The 18,364-nt window shown below is 41.6% G+C and overlaps 2 protein-coding genes and 1 long non-coding RNA gene across 4 annotated transcripts in view; 2 read left to right on the forward strand and 1 right to left on the reverse strand.

Annotated features, from left to right (window-relative positions):
* The window catches only part of rab11fip1a (RAB11 family interacting protein 1 (class I) a), a 14,973-nt gene extending 5,022 nt beyond the window's left edge, over positions 1-9,951 (forward strand). The window contains exons 2-6 of the mRNA XM_034870847.1: positions 2,428-2,864; positions 3,856-4,780; positions 6,467-8,215; positions 8,516-8,618; positions 9,382-9,951. Of these exons, the coding sequence (XP_034726738.1) occupies positions 2,428-2,864; positions 3,856-4,780; positions 6,467-8,215; positions 8,516-8,618; positions 9,382-9,585 (3,418 nt within the window). The 3' untranslated portion in view covers positions 9,586-9,951. The remainder of the gene's footprint in view (positions 1-2,427; positions 2,865-3,855; positions 4,781-6,466; positions 8,216-8,515; positions 8,619-9,381) is intronic.
* Positions 1-18,364, forward strand: part of LOC117944277 — a 42,490-nt gene that overhangs the window by 7,465 nt on the left and 16,661 nt on the right. For both annotated transcript variants that reach the window (XR_004656526.1, XR_004656527.1), the window contains exons 2-3: positions 9,640-10,918; positions 18,031-18,038. This is a non-coding gene — a long non-coding RNA (uncharacterized LOC117944277). The remainder of the gene's footprint in view (positions 1-9,639; positions 10,919-18,030; positions 18,039-18,364) is intronic.
* prlhr2a (prolactin releasing hormone receptor 2a) lies at positions 13,121-16,293 on the reverse strand. The gene is made up of 2 exons (XM_034870925.1): positions 15,815-16,293; positions 13,121-13,785 (listed from the first exon to the last, which is right to left on the reverse strand). Exons 1-2 carry the CDS (start codon positions 16,273-16,275, stop codon positions 13,149-13,151), a joined length of 1,098 nt encoding a protein of 365 aa, XP_034726816.1. The 5' UTR covers positions 16,276-16,293; the 3' UTR covers positions 13,121-13,148.

The raw sequence follows: 18,364 nt of genomic DNA on the forward strand, positions 1-18,364 counted from the left end.
GATGACTGTATGGTTAGCAGTCTGAAGTTTGTAGATGACTGTATGGTTAGCAGTCTGAAGTTTGTAGATGACTGTATGCTAGCAGTCTGATGTTTGTAGATGACTGTATGGTTAGCAGTCTGTTTGTAGAGGACTACCTAAGTAACCCAAGTATTTCCATATATTTTGAACACCTGCAACAAAAAGTTACGACTGATTTTTCAAATTTTGGAGAAAACCAATCCGACGTCACTGTGCAGTAGACAATCATGTAACCGGAGATCAGAGTCATCAGTTCATATCAAGATTCCCTTTAACGTCATCACTGCTTCTGTTGCTGCAACAAACTGTTTTAAACACTATGAATGTCAAAACAGAAGACAAGCACTGAGCTTCCCAGAAGTTTGTGTTACAGCAGGCGACTGTGTTCTGCAATAACAAAGCAAAGTCACTTCAACAACTCTTTTCTTTTTATCTGCTGTCCTTACGTGCGGTGTGGACACTGATGATCCTTGAAACTAGAGCTGCAAAGATTATTCAACTAGTTGTCAACTGGCCAACAATTTTGATCATCCATTCATCTGTTTATTTCCTTTTATGAAAGGGAAAAAGTAAAACTTTTATGATTCTGGCTTGTTACACGTGAATATTTTGACGGAAAACTGAATATGTTTGAGTTGTGGACTAAACAAGATATTATAGGGTTGCATCTTGGGCTTTGGGAAACATTGATGGTCATTTTTATAATTTTCTGACATTTTAAAAGCCAAACAACTATGAATTAATTGAGAAAATACAATAACCCAAAGATTAATGGACAATAATAATAATTATTAGCTGTAGCTCTACTTAAAATATTCTTATAATGCAATAAAATGTTTGAAGATGTGTAAAGTGTTTGGTGTCACTGAGTGTTACACCCATTTACGTGCTTAGAATATTGAGGGACTGAATCCATTCTGGTGTCCACTAACATGTTAAATACATGAAAACAGAAGTGCCAAGGGCAGTGAACAGAGGGAACCTGTCCAGCAGGACCGGTGATAGCGTGCAGCGGGCATGGCCCTGCGTTTCTATGCAAACAGAACAGAACAATAACACCTGTCACTATCATAATTACCCTTAAAAATGAATTATGTCTCCGTATACAGCCAGATATTTTGCATTTCCTGCTGTAATTGACATTAACGAGACATGAACAACATGTCTCTTGATTGGCTGGAGAAAGTGTGATCTCTCTGTCCTTGTGCACACGGTCCTTGACTTGGCATGCTCGGTTTAGGGTGGAAAAAAGGCTTGGTTTGACTTCACGCACTGCGCGGCAGCTCCCTGCATGTTTGAAAGTGTTTGAGGAATGTTGGTTCCCTCCCATGCTTGTTTCCTGACTGACTGTTATCCTCCTGAGCCTGTCTGGATGTACAGGACATGACACTAAAATGGATTACACCGCAACAGTAAACTCCACCTGAAGTGCAGATAACTGTCATTGTCATTGTTTTGTGACGGCTAACTTCACCATATTTCAGTTTAACTCTCCCACATATTATTCTGTCGAATGATCAAAGAGGGAATATCACAGTGACCTTCACAGTTAGGTTCTCCCACAGTTGGGAACACACATTTCTCAATACTGAGTTCACTATTTCAAACGCAACAGAAGTCGACGTGGACTAAACTGTGGATGAGCTTTTCAAGGCCTTGACACAAAATGAATTTAATGACTACATGTTTTCTCACTCAAACTCAGCCACCACCAAATCTATGTGTATTTACAGTCCATTTTGCACATGTTTGCATAACACATAGCAGGGGGGGGGGGGTTGGCATGGTCCTACCAACAGGAACTGGACCAAGGTATCTAATAGTTGACGACACCTACATTATCAGTCTCAGGTCTAACGTAATTCCTCAAATACAAACCGGGGCCTTTATTTACCTGAACTGCAGTAGGTAACAGGTTTCTTTTGAAGCAGGCTTATGTTAGAGGCAGGCCTTAATTTATTATCTGTTTGATAAGTATAATTGTTTTAAATTAAAAACCATAGCGTTCCAGTGGAAAGAGATCATTTATTTTTGAAGAAACATTTGCAAGAATATCATCATACAACCACAGGCAGAAGGGCGACAACGTTCTTCACTAGCACTAAACGAGACCCGTGTTACATCCAATGTAGCTACTGCCGTCTGTTGGCCCCTGTACATTACTACAAACTACACTTGGCTGGGTAACACATACAGCTGCAGTGACTGAAATACTATTAGGACGATAGTACTTTACATGAGTAGCCTACCATACCGTAATCCAGAAAAATAAGTGTAGATAAAAGCATGAATGTTGTGTTTACTCTGTTAAAGGGTGATATGAGGATAAATTGCTTGATACAATGTGTGTTTAAATTGCAAAAATTCCATCTGAAACCTCTGATTCATTTTCTCTGTCGTTTGCAGTTGGTTCAAGCTGGTGGACAAGAGCGGGAAAGAGGACAAGGTGCGAGGGGAGGTGCTGCTAGATATCCAGTTTTTGAGGAACAACATGTCAGCTAGCATGTCCGACCTCTCCATGCAGGACAAACCGCGCTCCCGCATCTCCAAGCTTAAGGACAAAGTCCGGGGGAAGAAAAAGGACGGCTTCTCCGACTCTGCTTCGGCTATCGTTCCCTCTGTCAGCAGCGCCCTCACAGACAGCGAGGGAGAGGCTGACGCTCAGTCCCTCAACCAGTCTCCGGGAGTGAAAAAGAAATCCAAGCTCAAAACCCTCTTTGCTCCCAAATCAAACTTGCAGCGAAACCTCTCACAGTCCATGTCCACACTGGGGACTCTTCCCGAGAAGAATTCCTCGCTCAGCAGCAGCCGCTCCTCTGGCCTCAATGTAGACTCTCCTGAAGGTATCTTTCTATACTCAATGTAACTGTATTTTGTAGGACTGGGACAATATGCCTCTGTCCCGATTAGGGCTGGGTACTAAATTTGATACATTTTAGGCACTGGCCAAATTGTCTCTTAACCTGTTGTCCTCGGGTCAAATTTGACCCCTTTTTAAAAATGTCTATATCAGAAATATGGCATTCTTTTTAACCAAATTACAACAAAAAAGGATGGATTCCATGCAACGCTCTTTGCAAATACAATTGATCCCTTTTATTGAATTTGGGGTGAAAATTGAAAGGGTTTCACATCAGTATCCTGCCCAAACTCATCCACTCAACACACTTTCAACAATAATTCACAATTTCAGCTTTATTAACTCGAATATTAGGTATAATTCTATACAAATTAGGGTTATTGACCATGGATTCCAAAAAGTAGTGTAAAACTAGTGGTAGTAAGGTTGTGGTAGTGAAATAAAAAATGATAATAAAAATGCTTTGAAAATTTCAAATGTCAAAAAAAGGCTCAAAAAGTGTTAATCTTTTTGACCCTTTTTGATTTTCTTTTCTTTTGTTAGCAAAAACAAAAGTTGAATAAAACACTTCTAAAGACGATAAACCATGAGACATTTTCTTAAAAAGTAAATGTTTTCTACGTAAAACGCACATCCCAAGTCAGTCAGTCTGACATTTATTTCATTTGTAAAGAAGTAACATAACATGGATTCGTTTAGTAGAAAACGGATATGATGTAGTCACCGTCAGCGGTACCGTATCAACAGGATTTAGGTGAATTATTGGTTAAAAACAATGAAAAAACATTGATCCTGGGGAAAAGAATAAATTTTTTAGAAATTCACAAAACGGCTCACTTTACATACGTGAATCTATTTTTTTCACCCCTAGTATTTTGCCAGTTCTGTCTTTGTCTGCAGCACAGTACAAGTTACATGACTTTGTTTTGCATGTCAACAAATGACGTCACGTTTCCCTGTGTCTACTCCCGCAGTTAAAAAGAAATTCAAATTCCTGGGACACAAGCGGACAGGAAGCTCTGACAGCAAGTTGTCTCAAGGTCCTTTCTCCCTGCTGGGTCGCTCCAAGCAGAGCAACAGTGACCTGAACAACCTGTGCATCAACGGCAGCCACGTGTACGCAGAGGATGCGGAGCCCAAGAGTGGATCTACTCTCAGTCTGAACAGCTCCAGCCAAGGATCAGCGGAGGATGTCCGCAAGCACACCTCAGATGTCCCTGCAGATTCCTCTTTCAGCATACCTGTCCCCTCCTACAAGTATGAGTCCACAGACAAGGCAATACTGGAGCAGCAGCGCCATCAAGAGGAGGAGGAGAGAAGGCAGGCAGAGGTGAGGCGCGTAGCAGAGGCCAAGAGGCTGGAGGAAGAGGAGAAATACAAGAAAGAAGCCAAGAGGCTGCAGGAGGAAGAGGAGCGCAAACACCGGGAGGAACAGGAGAGGAAGAGACGCTTCCTCGAGGATGAAGAAAAGCGAAAGAAACAGAAACAGGCGGAGGAGGAAAAAGAGAGGAGAAAGCAAGAGGAAGCGGCCGAACACCAGAAGCTGGAGGAGGAGCGGCGCAAAGCCGAGGAGCAGAAGCGTCAGGAGGAGGCATCCATGAGCGACCGGCTGACGTCTCTGTTCGGAATGATCCGAAAGAAGGAGGAGAAAAAGGAGGAGGTACCGCAGCAAGCTACAGAGGAGAAACCCAAAACAGCCCCTCGCAGCAACTCAGGAGATCCCGGTCGACCCATCTCCCATCCCAATAACCCGTTCGATGACATTCCCCTCAGCGCAGATCCTCCAGTTGGCAGTAAAGAAAGCCCAGCTGATGATCAGAAATCTAGCCTCAACCAACAAACCCCCTCTGCCTTGGGCTTCATCAACCGCACTGCTAAAGTCTCCGCAGTCAAGCCCAGGTAGGCCTTCTTTTCAAGTTACTCTGCACTAGGGCTGTGCAATTAGCTGAAATTGTAATCACAATTATGAATTTGGCTCCGAAAGATCACAAAAACAGATCAATCGAAAAAGAAACATTGTCTTGCACATTTTGACGTTTTGTCTTGGGTTTTGAATGTTTTTTTTTCTTTCTTCAAACGGCAAAAGTGGCAAGAGAAATGTTACAGTTCAACGTGTTTCACTGTTGATTTGTCGGACAGTTTCACTGTTTTTTAAATTCAGTAATTGCAACATCTTTCCAACGAGTCATCGTGTTAAATAATTGGGATTTAAATATTGACCAAAATCATTGTGATTATGATTTCTTTTGCCATAAATGAGCAGCCCTACTCTGCACTGCCAGTGTTGTGACACTAGGGATGCTACTGGTTTCTTGTAGGCACACTATTTTTAGAGTTGTCTAACTGGAATTTGAACACTGTCATCCATAGGCCTGCAAGTGTAACTGCACATACTGTCACCTTATTGGGGACTTTTAATTTAAATTCAAATAGGCAAGGCAGCTTTATTTGTATAGCACATTCCAGCACCAAGGCAATTTAAAGTGCTTTACATAAAACATTAAAGAGTAGCATGGCCTTGATTTACTGATTGAAAAAGCCTTTTTTTTTTACTTTGTCCATGCACTGGGCAACAGTAGAAATGTTATTTAAGAAAACCAAAACACGGACATTTTTACACAAGTTTCATCCTATACACCATGTCTGTCAACATTGAAGCTATTGAATTTCCATCCTGTTTCTTTTGACTCAACCTTGTGACTTGTGTCTTGAATGACCAAAACTTTGAATTTCCTTCTACCGTTGATAGACCAGTTTGACCAGTTTGGTCTGGGTACAGATGAGAATCTGGGTGTAGTTTGTCGTTGAGGGAGTTTTGTGGAACAGGTTGTGGACTGAGAGAGCTCATAAGGAGTTACTGAGCTGCAGTGTTTCTTTCCTTGCTAACATCTTGGTGTGATTTGATTTTGTTTTTATATATATATATATATATATATATAAAAACTATATATAAAAAATATATATATATATATATTTTTTTATACATAGTTGGTTGTGGACTGGATTTTATATTTTTGAGCCGTAAGGGTAAGAGGATGTGCCGCTATAGTCGTTGATGTTACAGTAGTTTTTGTTTTCAAGAATGTTAGCTTGATGGCAGATAGCATGGGCCTTTTGTTATGTAGTTGTGATATTTTGTTACATTTTGAAGCCATTTTGGAGTACTTAGTTAAATCTAAGTGAGCTAATCATTTACCAGAGATATCACATTGTAGTCTTTTCATATTTAACAGTCAAAATGTTTCAACGTCACAGCCAAAAAACAGAAACAGTATCAGCGAGATGTGCGTATGTCGGATGTTCTGTCAGTAGGTTGGCCGTTGATGTTGAACCATTTAATGAACACAGGTTTTTGTCATATTTTAATGGCAGCCTTGTCTAGTGCATATTTAGGAAAGTAGTAAAGAGTAGCCTACATATTGAACTGTCTAAAGGCTAAATTATGTGATGTGTATTGGGATTTCATTGTTTCTGTTGACATGTGAGATGGTTTAAATTGGTGACGGGTTGTACACTGGTGGAAATGACTTTAGGTGATGTGATGGTCACACTGACCTGTAGGCCTTTGTTTTCACTCCTTGGCAGATTTACTCCATCTCTGGAGTCTGAACCCGCTGACTGCAGACTCCCCAGTCAGCTGTGTCCTTCCCCAACCCCATCTGAGTCCGCCCTCTCTAGTGTCTCATCTGAGTCCCCTGATAGTTTCTCCTGTCTCCACTCATCCCTGGCTCCACCCAACATAAGTCAAAGTCCAGCTGGTTCTCCTTGTGGCAGTGTCGAGGATCTGCCCTGTGTGGGATCTTCACCCACCATGGCGGATAAGAAGAGAAGAGCCCCTGTGCCGCCCTCGTACAAAGTACACGGGACCCAACCTGTTAGAAATACTGTCCCTGTCAGAGAGATCATGAACCCTGCATACACAGAGGAAGATGGGCCGCAGCAAGGCAGAAAAGTAAAGTCCGTACCGCTCCCTGATTATGAAACCCTCTTTCCTAAGAAGAGACACGGAGTTCAAGGGCACACTCGATGGGACCACATAATCGCTGAGGTCAGTCAGAAACACAGGGACAGTGAAGAAATGAGTGTGGATGGCCCACAGGAGCATGAACCCAGTCTAAGGTCGTCACCCCCACAGGAGAGTCCCGCTATTAGGCATTATCAAACACACCCTCAAGAGACTAAACCCGTGTCATCAAAAAAAGTTGCGGCCCCAGCTCCTCCTAAATCAGTCTCACCTCCACAACCTCGATCAGATTCTAGGCAAAGACAGAGCCAGAATACTGCTCAACAGTCTTTCATGAGGTCTAATGTGCCCGCGGTCCCAGAACCTGATAACGCAGGCAGAGAAAGCCTCTCAGGAATGTCCAGGGATGGAGCAAGGAAGGCTATGCTCCCACCACCTGGACCTAGACCAACTAGCCAAGTGGACTTGGATACGCCAGATGATGAAAAACAAGTAGAACGTACTGTAAAGAATGATGCACCCACAGCTAAACCCAGACAGAAGGCTAATGGCAATGAATCCGAACAGGAAGACCATTCTGTTGTGACACCAGTGGTCTCAGACAAATATATAAACAGTGACATCCAAACATTATCTAGTTCACGTATTAGCAGTGCGGACAGGAAAGACATGCAGGAACGGGAGAACTTTGAGTTTGACCCGTTCCCCAGTACTGAGCTTCTTTCCGAAGACCCATGGGCACAGCTGACTAGGAACCAAGACGATGATGACCTCTTTACCGGCAGCGTACAAAAACAGCAAAAAGTTGAAGACTGGGCAAGGTCACAAAACAATTTTGAAAACTTTGTCAGCCAAGAGAAGCATACAGATCCATTTGATTTTAACGGCAGTGATTCAAAAGAGCTCGGTAGGTACAGGGCAAAAGATGAAGACTCAAAGCATGTCGGTCCTGCTTTCCAAAGAAGGAATTCATCGAGACAAAAACTGATTATTCCGTCCACAATTCGCTCGGATAATAACACTTCCAAGTCTCGAAAAGAGCCCGCACACAACGCAGAAACTAGCGTAGCCACAGCTCATCAAGGCCTCTCTGCAAGTGTTAGGAAGGAGTCTGTCGCACCAAAGCTTTCAGCTGATGCGAAAACACAAAGCCAATTTAATGGAGGAGAAGATCCATTTGGAGATGGGCCTTTTACCCCTACCTTGACCTCCCCAGAACCCCTCCAGGTAGTTATGGAGGAACCAGCATCTCAGGCAGGAGGCAAGTTTCCCCCAGACAAACCTTTGCGAGCATGGGTCTCACCCTCTGATGTTCAGCCTGTCAGTGCTCAGAATAGCAATGGAGGTGGGCTAGCCTTTACTCCACGCAGGTGAGATTTTACAAAGAATGCATTAGTGGACTGTTTATGTAGACTTTGCATTTGGCATCTGGTTGTTGGCGGGGTTGGGATTTACCTTTTTATTTTATTTTTTACCTTACCTATTCTAAAAAGCTTGTGATTTCCATGCAACTTGGATCAAAGTGAAATGATTTGGAAGATTTGCAAAGCACTGGGTTTAATAGTCTCTTTCTCCTGCTTGAAATTCTGTTCTGTGCAAATTGTTGAACCTTCTGTATTTGCAGTGATCTTTTTGAGTACTGGATAATTATTTATGTATTTTCTTTACAGGCCTCATCCAGTGAAGCCCATGAGTTTAGAGAGCCAGGCTCCCATCAGCACCCCCGCCGTGAAAGAGATAAAGGTCCGCGAGAGCCCACCGGGCAAGATTCAGGTACCCTAAATAACAATTTGGAACCAGAACAGTTTTTGACATTTCCTCTCGCAGCAGCAAATTGGATTTTCCTGCAGAACACATTACATAAAGTGTCTTTTCATTCTTTTAACATACATTATGCACTTATAAGAGTCAAATGTTTTTTGAGTTAATCCTCAAATGTTCCTGGAATTGCGCTTCATACTTTAATAGCTAAAAAGTATGGGACTGTAGTCTTGGAAATTCTCTAAATTGATGAAGCAAAGATGTTTGATTTTGAGTCTGTAGTCAGACTTGTCCTTAATTTATCGATACATTTTTGATTTAAAACAAAAACGTGACACAAGGGCTGCAACAAACGATTAGTTTGATAGTTGACTATTCTTTCAATTATTTTCTAGAATAATGGTTTGGTTGTTTGGTCTGTAAAATGTCAGAAAATGGTAAAAAATGTGGATCAGTGTTTCCCCTTCTCAAATATCTTGTTTTGTCCAAAACTCAAAGCTATTCAGTTTACTGTCACAGAGGAGAGACGTAACTATCAAAGTAAACTTCTTTGTCCAACAGCCAAATGGCTAGTGAATGTTCAACTGTTACTAGCCACATAATAGACCTATTTTATTTTATTTATTTTTTTGTGAGTGAAAAAAAATCTATCAGCCTATTTCATCTTTTACCAGCATTTGGCTAGTATATGCTGCTAATTTTGAACCCTGCCCCTGGTACTAAATCAATATTATTTTATTAGGATAATAAATTTGCTTTTTGTCCTCCCCCTCAGGTGGCACACTCGGTGCAGAGTGGCCCGTACACTCAGCTGACACAGGAAGAGTTGATCACGCTGGTGGTGCGGCAGCAAGCCGACCTGTCCCGGAAGGAATCTCAGATCGTGGAGCTGGAGGAGTACATCGACAGACTGCTGGTCCGCGTCATAGAGGAGCAACCCAACATCCTGCAATCTCTCAACGCCGCCAAGCCAGTGTAAGGTAACGGCTGCTGGAAGACCAGGGTCTCACCCAAAGACACAGTTCTACGTCAGCTGTGTGCGTTTGTACTGTTGTCACCGGGAGACATGATCTCCACCAAGGTCTTAGAGCATTATGCACTTTCTTAGTTTCAGAGTCAAATTTGCTTGAGAATGCTGGAAAATTTCTCTCTGGAGTAAAAACATTTAGTGAACACTTAATAACAAGCAAGTAAATCATCTTTATATGGGCAAATGAATGTATTTGTTTTGACATTAAGGTACTCAAATTTGCTTTAAAAAAAAATCTATTCAACATTTTGATTTCTATACCATACTTGATGAATCTTGGGGTTGAGCTTTATTTAATATACTTATGATGCAGATCCAAAAAAAATTCTTTATCTTCATTTTAGTATTATCTAGCATTTTTAACTCTTCTCACTGGGCTTTGTGTTAACGTCCTCCTGTGTGATAATCATATACATAACCTTCAACAATCAGTCCAAATTCAGGCATCTTAATGAGGTAGGTTCTCTCATATGATCTCATAAGCCGAGTCAAGATCAAGATTTATATAAGCGCATATTAACATCTCCCTCTACCACTAAAGTCTTATTTTTTTTTAATTTTATTTGTTGATCCATCTGTCTCGGTGCAACAAAAAAAAAAGACAACATTCCTCACCACATTCGAATGTCAGCTGGTCGTCCAAAACATATTGTGCCTATTTTTTCTTTAAAGAGGTGTTATTTAGGAAAAACCAGCAATAAGTAAAAGCAAGCAGTTGCAATGTACTGTACATAGTTTGAATTACACAGCAGCTATAGCAGTAATTGCTGTCATGTGGTTGTTATAGAGCATGTGCACATATTTTTTTAATAATATGCAAGAAATCCGAACTATTCTAATAATAATAATTCTAATAATAATATGATCACTGTGATGTTTGTGTTGTAATTGTAAAATGAAAGCAAAGAGATAATCACGAAAGGAACGGCAGAAGACTCAGTACCTGTAATAACCAACCAGCCTTGTCTTTATATTTGAACTACACTTATGAATGAACATCTATGCCTTTATATGACAATATTATTTAATGTCTTGGCAGCAATGATAGCAATATTAATCTTCAGAATGTACATACCTGTGCCTTCAAATCCTTTTTCTTGACTTTTTCTGTCTGATTTGCCGGGTGGAGGGTTGTTGGCTTCCTCTCCCCGAGATAGAGCTGTACGGATCAAGTGTCTGTTGAAGTGACAATAACACTACAGATGATGTCAAACTTCTACAGGAAGCGATGCTGAGCAAAATATGGTTTTATTTTAAATAAAGACACTACTTATTTCACCACGTATTTGCAATTACTTACAATCATTTTATCTTCATAGACAACAAGACAAGAATGTATTTAATGTCATGCTGTTAGGATGCCTGCCATTGTTTTAAAGGGATCCTGTTGCAGATGAATTCTGGCATATTTACAGAAATGTTTATGAAAATGCACTGTCCCTGACAAATAAAGATTAAATTAATCATTCTTAACTGAAATATCAGTTAGTCTACATAATTGCCATTTTCTTAGCATTTAGACAAGCTACATAATGCACCGACAACTGCAGTAGTTGTCTTATTTAATACTACGTGAACACATTAGTGGCTCTCACATAATATACATCAAATTTGTCCCAGACCAACATGTTTTATTCTACACAATAACACCAACACCTTTCAGACCAAAAGTCCTTTTCTCATGTAAATGGGGCTGTTTTTGTAACTTTGTAAATATTTAAGAAGCTTTTGTTTTTTCTAAACATTTTGAAACCTTACTAGTTTAAATAAATTTCAGTCAATAATGTGTATTCAAGTCTGGGGAAATGCTATATTCTTCTAACTGTCAACAAATTTCAATGAATTGATCGTTCTGACTGGTATTGTGTATTTAAACCTTTTATATATATATATATATATATATATATATATATATATACACAGTATATATAAAATTGTGACCCATCTTAAGTTTAATGCCTTGGCCATTGAGGCTTGGTGCTAGGCCTGCACAATTAATTCTTATAAAATCGCGATCTTGATTCACCCTGTTCACGATTTTATTTTTTAAATAACTTTTAGATTAATATTATATATTTTTTTAAATGACTTCGGTTGTCATTCAATTTTACGAGCCGACTGCATCACAAACGCCCCTACTTTCTTTCTTCCGTGTTTTAAACACAGACTGTATAAAATAGGTTTTAAAGCGCTCCCGAGCGCTGCGATGCTCTCCCTCCTCTTCATCGAAGCCTCGATGTTTGGTACTGCCAGTTTGTTTTGTTTTGTCATGGTTCACGTGTGAAATAAACATCACACTACATGAGAAAACAAATCGTGGAAGAGAATCGTGATATCAGTTCGAAGCTAAAACATCATGATTCATATTTCCCTGAATCGTGCAGACCTACTTGGTGCCGAGAGAAAGTATTACAAGATTGTTGGTTTAGGACCTAAACCAACCGCGTGTTAATTCCTCTTAACGACGTAAACTTTTGGTCTATATGAATTCTCTCGTCAATTTTACACATCAAAGTGAGTCTACAGGTCTGGGGCAGTATTACTGCATTTGTAGTCTCACATTGCCAGATCTATCTCCAGTACGGTATGGCTACACCACTTACCTATTCTTGGATGAGGGGGGGGAAATGCTCTGCCTCGTTTGTATTTCTTTAAACCAATCACAGCGGTCCTGGCGCTAAGCCCCGACAGCGAGAGGGGAACATCCTAGTGTCTGGCTTCATCCCAGCCATGTACTGAACATCCATTGAGACTACTGTGAATGGAACCACCAAAAAGTTGTAAAAAGCCTTTTGTGGCTCCAGGGGGAGCTGTGCAAAGTTATGATAAATTGCCTCAAGGGATGCAACTTGAGTCAGCACTGTTTGGGGCTGAAGAGTTTGAAAATGAAGAAAAAAAAAAAAATCTAAGGAAGTGACCTTACCAGACCTGTAGTTGGTAAAAGATGATATCTCTGGTTCGGCACTGTTCACGATAATGTTTTTTTGAACTGACCATCGAGAGTCTGACGATGCTAAATTGGTGAAGTACTTTTTTAAGCCTATTAATACACCACAGAGCAACAGTTTAGACACTGGGCTTTGAATCATGGTATGCATACTGTGGTGATAATAATAATAATAAAATTGAATTTGTATAGCGTTTTTCAAGGACCCAAAGCCACTGTGTGAAAGCTGGATCACCATATACAGTAGTATACAGTAGGATTGTAATGTAATTTTTTTTTCACATACAGTCCTCTTTATACAAACTAAATGCACAGGTGAAGAGAACCGCAAGGCGGACTTGAAGCAAACCACACTTAGACCACCTCCAGAAAACTTCAGAAAAGGAGTATGAATCGTTCCAGAGGAGTCTGAGACCCTTTGGCGTGTTTACATATGCACAAATAAATGCTGTCTAACAGGTCTGAGTTTTGCCTGAGAAAAATGCCCTTATTTGCATTGCTATTTACAATGAATAAAACAATGATACTCTAACTAACCAACAGTAGCCTTTAAAACACCGGAGCCTCACAAAACCACACTGGCTGTGGCGCAGTTATTGGCTGAGAGGCCGATGCGTCGGCGGCATGTGAACATCTTGCGGAGCTCAGAGCGGAAGCGGTCATGCAGCCAGGCGTAGATGAAAGGGTTACAGCAGGACGAGCTCATCGCACACAGGTGACAGAGCAGCTGGATGAGCAGAAAGTACGGCTTATCAATCAGGTCGATGTCAATGTCCCGCAGCACGTTGAACACACTGATTGGCATCCAGCAGACGCCGAAGGCCGCCACCACCAGGCTCACCAGCCGGAAGGTTTTGCGTTTGCGCATGCGCTGAGCCTCCGCCTGGCTCTGGGTGCGGTGGCCCGGTACAACACAGTTCCGCAGTTTGACAGAGATGCACAGGTACGAGATGCAGAGCGCCGACAGAGGCAGGACATAGGTGATGAAGAGAGTGCTGTACGCGTAGGCCAGCCGCTCCCTCTCCTGGCCCATCCAGAACTCCTCGCAGATGGTGAAGCCCTCGTTCTTAAACTCCACGTGGTAGGTGTGAGCCACAGCGGGAGCCACGAGGCCGCAGGACAGCAGCCAGATCCCAGACAGAAGGTAGGTGCACGCCAAGACTGAGATCCGCTTTTTCAGAGGATGAACCGTGGCATAGTATCTGTAAAGAAGCACAGAAGGGGAAAAGTCTGTTTGGTTTACCAGAGTTAGATTGGATTAGATCTACCTAACTAAACTGTTAACAACAAACAAAAACCCTATTTTTCTTATACTGTGTGTCTGAATATACCTGTCTTCACCCTCTGTCTGAAATCCTCTGTTTTAGTGCCTGTCTCTTTAAGACCCAATCCTGAAAAAGCCCAGTCTGCTCTGATTGGTTAGCATTTCCGGGTCTTCCACATCTGTGCTCTCTGTGTCTCTGCACCGCCATTGCAGCCGGATAATGACTGTAACTGCACTTTCTACTTAAGTATATACTGTATAGTTGTGACATCACAAACTTATGGAATTTTAAACGGCTCGTTTAAAAGCACAGTTTCTCAATACTGGATGTGTGCCTCTGTCTGTGGATTGAGCGTTTTGATGCTGATACAGTACTTATGTTGCACCTGGACCTGCTTTAAAATATGAGCAGTCACGGAAATCACACTTTTCACGACATCTTTAAGTTAAGAAGTAAGTCAGCATTTACAAGTCATCATTTGCAAACTGCAACGGACAGCACAGATACACCGAGACAGCACCACAGATACTACAGCTTCAAAAAGATCCTGTTAACAACATTTCAAAAATCTAATTCAGCTCTGCCCATGGTGAACACAAAAAGCAGGGGTCGGCCATGTGGCCCAGCTTCCTGAGAAATGGGGAGTAATATTACTGTCTGATATATTGTAATCCATCCCTTTTTCGTCCCTCAGCCAGACAGGTTTATATTTGGAGAAACTCAAAGAACAGGGTTAGTGCCCAATCTCGGTTTAGAGCCGGAGAGGATCTGCAGTGTAGAGTGAAGGGCCATTTATGAGATATATATTCCCTTTTCAAGGATGGAAACGATAATACACCCATTAACCAAGGTTAAGAATTCTAGTGCAATACTTCATGATATATTATCCTTGAAACTGTAACGACTATAATGGAAGACTGAAGAAAAGATGTGGTTCTGGAAACTCTGTCCCCCAGAAATAAAAGTGTGTGTGTGTGTGTGTATATATCTATATATATATTTGAATTTTGACAAACAAGGGACTTAACCCTCGTGTTGTCTTTCGGTCAAAATTGAAAATTAACACTTTTTTTGACACTTTCTATCAATGTTTAACTTTTATCTTACGTTTTGATCCCTTTTTTCACCACTTCACGCTTTTTCAATGTTTGTCACTTTTTTTTACATTGTCAACACTACGCAACAATAACTTAACTTTTAGTTTTCCACTTATTTTTGGAATTTATGGTGAACAAACCTCATTTATAGGAAATGATACCAAATGTTTGAGTTAGAAAAGCAGAAATTAGGAATTATTGAGACTAAAATTAAAGGAGTGTATGTTGATGGATAATCACAAACTGGAATATGTCAACTTTTACTCAATACTATTTCAAAACCACTTCAAATTTTTTTTGACGTGTTACATCATGTTATTTTGGGGAATTAAAAAGAACATTGATATAGGAAATTGGGACAATTTGATCCGAGGACAACACGGTGTGGGCCACGATGCCACGGGCGATTTCTTTTCTTTTTTTCTTTTTTTTGTGCCTGTGTTTGACTTCCATATTTTACTCGCTATTTAAACTGAGGCTCAACTGCCATATTGGTTGGCCAGTTAAATCTGAGAAATCATATTCTTTAGTTTGGCAAGTAGCTTCTTTTTTATTTTTAGCTTTATCACGAGTGTAAGTGTAGTTATTTCCAGACTCTGCTGAAATCATCCAGGTTTTAACACATTTGCATCTGCCACTGCAATTTTGGGTGGAAAGACATAGTGACATTCATTGTGAGGAAGTATGCACCTTATTTTTCATTTGTGTGTAGTTATAACAGGGTGGGTAAGTATGCCTCAAGGCAAAAAATGCCTCAAGCTGAAAAGCTTTTTGCGCCTCTAATGATGCATTATAAATGTCAGCGGATGCATGAGAAGATTTCCCAGGGTTTTACTTAATACTGTCCACCGTCCTCTCCTCATCCTTACCTGTCCACACCGATGGCAGTGAGAGTGAAGACGGACACGTACACCGTCACCGGCTGGATGAGGTACACCAGGTAGCACATGAAGCGACCAAACACCCAGCCGTGTGGGTTGAAGGCGTAGGCCAGCGTGAAGGGGACACATGTGGCGCACATCAGCATGTCGGAGAAGGCCAGGTTTCCGATGAAGAAGTTGGTGACGTTGTGCATCTTGCGGGTGCGGCAGATGACGTAGAGGAGCAGGTAGTTGCCGAAGACGCCCACCAGAGCCACCAGGGTGTAGCAGGGGATGATGAGCAGCTTGAAGGACTGCAGCAGCTCCACACCCACAAACTGGGAGCTGCGCTTGGAGGAGCCGTTCTGCAGCGCCACCTCAAACACCTGATCGCTGTCGTTCCCATTCACCTCGGGCATCATGCACGGGGGGGTGAGCTCTAGTGCCCAGCTGCTGTCTGCGTCCTCCATCCCCAAAAGCTGATGTCAACCTGGAGGAGAAATCATGAATAGGACAAACTGCAGTGCATGTATTCAGAGCTGCAACTACAGATTATTTTCATTACAGATGATACTCCTTTAAATCAGACAAATAGCAATTAAAGTCCCTCAGATTTAAAATTGATTAAAAAGTTCATACAAGACGTCATCATGTTGAGTTGATTGTGAACCAATTAGCTGAGAGGCCGGCGTTTCCCAGCATGCTCTAGGTCCGCCTGGGTCTTGCAGTCGGTGAAAAGCAACTGCGTCCGCCATGCTCTCGTGACATTACCGTTGCCTCTGATGCGTGACGTCAGAGCAAGTTGGGATCAAGTCTGACACAAATCTAACCGGAATGCAACGGGAGCCGATTCTGCGCAGACCTGTTTCCTCTCCAACGAGCCTAGTGCTAGCCTAGGCCGAAAAGCGTCAATTTGGGAGCTAACGTGCTACCAGACCTTCCTTCTCTAATGACTTGGAAAGGCTGTCGTTTGCACAATGTCACAAATAATCACCGGGACCGAAAGGATATTCGAGTTGGGTATGGCTGAAGCCTGGAGACCTCCCATCTCACGCCCTCCACTGTTCAAAATAAAAACTAAGCTTTCATACGTTGATGTTTCGATGTTTTTTAACCAAACGGTACGGTATTTTATTTTGCAGATGTCTTAGTTCAAATGATGGAACTAGCAGAGCAGTTTTGTGTTCATATGTGCGGGCAGGATTTATTCAGTTTGGGAAATCGCACGGCCGTTACAAAGCTACAGATCGAATTGTCTGGCCGACTGAACAGGCAGGGACCCGTCTACATGGTGGAAAAAAATATGCACCAAACAGGCCACTTTGAAATGTTGCTGTTTTCATGAATACATAAGTTGGGCAACCCTCCCCCCTAAACTAAAGTTGGATACCCCCCCCCCCCTCTCCCCCAAATGAAAAATAAAAAGATATGACCCTCCCCTATTTTCCTCCGGTGGTCCATTCCATAAATACCGGTTAACGGTTAACGGTCCTCAACTAATTGATTAATGGGTTCATCTTTGCAGTTCTTTGTGTATTGAACAGCATTCACTACTGCCAAGAGATGTAGAAGGACATGCCCATCAACTCTCCACGGACATGTTTAGACATGGTCAATTAGGCAATTTAACTTTAATAGCAAATTTCCCTTTTTATTATCTTGTGTGGCTGCAGATAAGCTTTACAGGTTCCTCTGCACGTCCAATGATAACGCTCGTCTTTATAACACATTCAAGTCAGCCCTTTTTTAGAGCTTTAAATCCCTGTACCACTGTAGGTGACTTCCTTTCTCCTGGAAACATATTTTAGAGCTAATTACAGAGCTCTTTGGATCATTGTGTTTGAAGTCTTGAATGAGTGGTGTTTCAAAAGGCTGAATGCTGGAGTGAGTCTTTACTGTGAGACAGGTGCCTTTGAGTTGTTTCATCACATTTTCAGAATTTCAAACCCTGAATGTTAACGCTGCATGACTAGACCTGCTCCTCCATCTGCCCAGCACCGGGGGTGTTGTTTCCCTGTGGATGCGAGGAAATGTAAAAGGACGGATTGTATAGAGATGCCTGCATGAGGGAAGGGGCAGGATAATTCGACTGTTTATATAGTCAGGACACTTCACCAACTCCGCTTTGAGCCATTTTGCAAAAGACTTGTTACGTTTTGAATTTTAGCCTTCGGATTGAGAAGAGGCTTCTAAAAATGAACAAAGGATGTTGATTACTGTGCAAGGTTGTTTGGTTAAAAATGTGGGCTCAGATGGAAGAAAAAAAATCAGATGTATCTGTCAAGGCAGGAAGGACAAAGAGGCAAGATTTGAGCTTCAGATTCAACCCAGATGTCCAAAATCTCATCATTACTCCAGATTGTAGTTAATCAAAATCCTTGAAGTTACCATTATGTAAGAATTTAAAACCATGACAAATGATTGTGTCAGTCTCTAAGACCTACAGACTTTAGTTTTGGTTACTTCTGTGTAAAAGCTGACTCCTGAGCCTAAGGATGGAGTGTACAGATATTTTGTGGCTGTCATCTTTAAACTATTGTTTCCACATACACACTGTCT

The sequence above is a fragment of the Etheostoma cragini genome, chromosome 5 (genome assembly GCF_013103735.1).
Source record: "Etheostoma cragini isolate CJK2018 chromosome 5, CSU_Ecrag_1.0, whole genome shotgun sequence".
Classification (NCBI taxonomy): Eukaryota; Metazoa; Chordata; class Actinopteri; order Perciformes; family Percidae; genus Etheostoma; species Etheostoma cragini.